At 64.1% G+C, this 3624-nt stretch overlaps 1 protein-coding gene across 1 annotated transcript in view; it reads right to left on the bottom strand.

The window, feature by feature from the left end:
- Positions 1–1099: 1099 nt before the first annotated feature.
- LOC104135752 (GRB2 related adaptor protein) overlaps positions 1100–3624 on the bottom strand; it is a 5781-nt gene continuing 3256 nt past the window's right edge. The window contains exons 4-5 of the mRNA XM_009649433.2: positions 2942–3110; positions 1100–1662 (exon numbers count right to left, since the gene is read on the bottom strand). Coding sequence (XP_009647728.2) covers positions 1477–1662; positions 2942–3110 — 355 coding nt within the window. The 3' untranslated portion in view covers positions 1100–1476. The remainder of the gene's footprint in view (positions 1663–2941; positions 3111–3624) is intronic.

The following is a 3624-nucleotide window of genomic DNA, read 5'->3' as shown; positions in this document are numbered from 1 at the left end:
TCTCACCTGGTTTCCAGCTAAAGGATCTCACCTGGTGGACCCTCTCGCAGGAGCCCCCCCAGCCCTCTGTGGACGTCACATCCCAGGGACACCCTGATGGTGAGTGCGTCTGGCAAGGGAGGCATCTTCAGTGCCCCCCGCTCCCCGCCTGCAATGGCCAGCAGGATGGCATGGATGCCCCACGCCTCAGTTTCCCCGGGGCCATGCTCCCTGCTAGGACATGGCCGGTCCCCACGTCCCTCTGGCCCCCACACTCACCATCTTTCTGTGCCAGGTTCCTGCTCAGCCACCCCGGGCAACCAGCAGCCATCAAAGGCTGAGGGACCCCTGGCCATGGCCATCAAGGACCCCATGGAGCCCCCCTTCTGGGTCCATGTCTGCAGCATCAACGCCCTTGTCCTGATGTGCATCAATATTTTCTGCTATGCCTATTTTGCCTAGCAGCTTGCCAGCCCCCCGGGGAGGGAGGGGGAAAGGTGCTGGGAGCGGGGGAGAAATGGGGATTTGGGTGATTCGGTTTTATTTGTCACATTTGGGACATGGGATGTTTAAATCCACTGGTGCAGTGAGCTGGGTGCTCTCAGCACTGTGGACCCTGAGTGCATCCCAGGGGGCTGTGAGGTGTGTGTGTGGGAATTTGTGGGGGCAGCGAGTCCCCAGGAGGGCTCTGGGGGGGGGAGGTACCACGGTGGGCAAATGGGGGCTGCAGGGGAAGCCAAACCACAGCGAAGCAGCAGGCGCACAAACGCGGCCACCGTGGTGCTGGTGGAAAAGAAGCAGCTGCACTCGAGGGTGTCACCCAAACACATTTTACTAGCTCTAAATAAAAAAATAATATATATTAAAAAAAAAAAAAAAAAGCCACAATTTGCAGCTATGAACAGCACCTGCGGGACTGAATCCCCCCCCTGGACCAGCCTTCCCCGGAGCCCCAGGACCCCTCCTCTGTGGAGTTACTGAGCCCGGCCGCATCCTGGCTGCCTGCCGCCCTCCTTGGAGCCAGGGCTTGGCTTACAGGGGCTGGAGAGGAGCAAAGGTTTGGGGCACACGTGCTCCTCCCCTCTCTTGCTGCCACCCAGCTGGGTCGGGGCTTCGAAAAAGTTTTTATGGCTCTGGTTCACTGCTCTGTGCTCCCTCCCCGGGGAGCACTGCTGCCAGCCTGCAGTGGGAGGTGATGCCCAGGCTGGGGGTGGCGGGGGTCTCCTGGGCTGGGGGAGCAGGGAGAGCCGTGGCTGATGTTTTGGGGTGCCGGAGCCAGGCAGTCCCTGGATGGGGACCACAGCCAGCCTGGCCTCTCCCTCCAGCACAGCCCATGTGGCACCGGGACCTCATGTGTCGGCAGCCTGGTGTGGGGACGGGCACCACCCGTGGGGACAGGGGGACGTGCAGTCCGCGTGCAGGCACAAAGCAGCTCCGGTGAGTGGGGGGCAGCGGGGGCTGGGGTCCTCCCTGCTCGCCCGCAGCGCCGGCGGCAGCTCACTTGTGGATGGGGTGGACGTAGTTGCGGGGGAAGAGGCCGACGCGCCCGTAGATCTTCCCCTGCCACCAGTTTGGGTCGGGGTAGTCCAGGACCTCGATGATGTCCCCGCGGAGGAAGGGCAGCTGGGAGCCGTCGTGGGCTGAGAAGTCGAACTGGGCTTGCACAAATTTGGGTCTCCTCACCTGTAGGGAAGCCGAGGGCAGGGGTTGGTGGGTGGGAGAGGTGCCCCTGTCTGCCAGCCCCTCCATGCCGGGCTGTACTGCCTGGGTCCCCAGTGTGACGGGGACGCCGTGCCACCGCGTGGCAAGGAGCAGCCTGGGGGCCAGAGCACAGAGGGTGCGGGGGTACTGGGGGTACCCGCTTTGAGGATGAGAGACAGGAGTTAGGGAAATCCTGCCACGGGAAGAGCCGCAGTGCTGAGGCAGCCCTGGGTCCACGGCAGAGCCTGGGGTGCAGGGGAAGCACCCTAGGGCGCGGGGCTCCCTGTTCCTGCTGCCCGGGAGAGCTGAGATGGGTGCCCAGGGGACCCCTGCCCCTCGGAGGCAGCTGATACCCCTCTCCTTCCCAGGTCATGCCCGGGTTCCTCCGGGTGCCGGAGCAGCCCCCAGCCCAGCTCACAGAGCCCAGTTTCGCCGCTGCCTCAGCTGCTGCCCCAGGGCTCAGCTTTCCTGGAGCTCACCGGGAGCTGGCTGCGCCCCATCCTGAGCTGGTTGGGCTCTGCCACCCACCCCGGGCATCACCCCTGGCCTGAGGGGCGGTGGTGTGGGCCTGGGGGGAGCCGCCATGCCCTGCCCTGCCCTGCCGAGCTGCGCCAGTGGCTTTTCTCCACCCTGCCAGCTTCCCCACAGCGCTGCCTGTCTCCTGCTGTTCCAGCCTCTCCTGCTCCACGCTGCCCTGAGCCAAGCCTGAGCATGGGGCCAAGCAACAGCCGGGCACCCGGAATGTCCCCGTCCCCCTCTGTGAGGATGATGCAGCTGGGGGAGCCAAGCCTCAAGGGGTTGGGGATCGGACTCCCCGGATGCTTCTCAAGAGGGTGGTGGGGGAGCCTGTGCCCAGGGGCGTCAGGACCCCATCCCTGCTCTGCGCCCAGCCATTTGCTTTCTTCCATTTTGTCCCTCTCTGCTGTCCCTCAGCCATCGCCAGAGTCCCATGGCCAGCAGGGAGGAGCAGGAAAAGTTGAGGCAGGAGGAAATCCCTGTCCCCGGGGACCCACAGCCCCATGCCACCTCCTCATGAGCACAGTCTGGGGTGAAGCAGGACCACGGCAGTGCTGCTGACCCACGGGCCCGTCCTGTGCCTCGGTTTCCTCATGGACCACAGCAGCAGCCTTGGTAGGAGGGGAGCGATGGGGTATCCCAAAAGGGATCAGACACAGGCTCCCAGCCTCACCCCGCTGCCGGCCATGCCATCACCCCACGTCTCAGCCCTGCGCCTCCCCATGGCCCCATCCCCTGATGGTACCTCCTGAGTCTGGTCCTCATCCCGGAGGAAGATCTGTTGCTTTTTGGCAATGGTAGTCGTCCTGTAGAAATCCACCAGCTCGTTGAGGGAGTTGAACTTCTCCTCCCAGAGGAAATATTTGCCATTCCTCTCCCTGAGCACCTTGAAGTGCTGGACGTGCTGCCCGTAGCTGCGGATGGAGGATGGATGTTACCCTGGCACTGGGATGCTGGCAGCACCCAGACCCCCTTCTGGCATGGCAGGCAAAGCCCAGGGGCTGCTTGCTGGGCTGGTCCTCCGGAGGGGCTGCGCGGGGTGCGGCTGTGCCCACAGGTCCCACTACACCCATTCTGCCATGGCCAGGGGTGACGGTGGCACTGGGGTCACTCCTGGTCCCACTGGTGAGGCTGTGGATGAGGGTCCCCAGCACAGGCCAGTGACAACGACCTGCAGCTGAGACCTGCCACAGCTCATCCCACATGCAGCTGAAGCTTGGCGCCTGACCCCAGCACAGCGGGATGCCCGTGGGCTCAGGGCTGGCAGCGTGCCGGCCACATGCAGGGGAGGTGGCTTTGTCCAGGGAACAAATAGGGGCCACATCTGAGGCCACGGGGTGAAAACACTCACGCAGAGCAGGTAAGAGCACAGGGTGGCCATGGTGGGCACTGGTGCTGCTTGGGCTTTCCTAAAAGCTCCGTGAGGGC

The sequence above is a fragment of the Egretta garzetta genome, unplaced genomic scaffold (genome assembly GCF_000687185.1).
Source record: "Egretta garzetta isolate BGI_Z169 unplaced genomic scaffold, ASM68718v1 scaffold42, whole genome shotgun sequence".
In the NCBI taxonomy this organism is placed as follows: domain Eukaryota; kingdom Metazoa; phylum Chordata; class Aves; order Pelecaniformes; family Ardeidae; genus Egretta; species Egretta garzetta.
The sequence above is the reverse complement of the archived record's forward strand: the minus strand, read 5'-3'. Positions and strand labels throughout refer to the sequence as shown.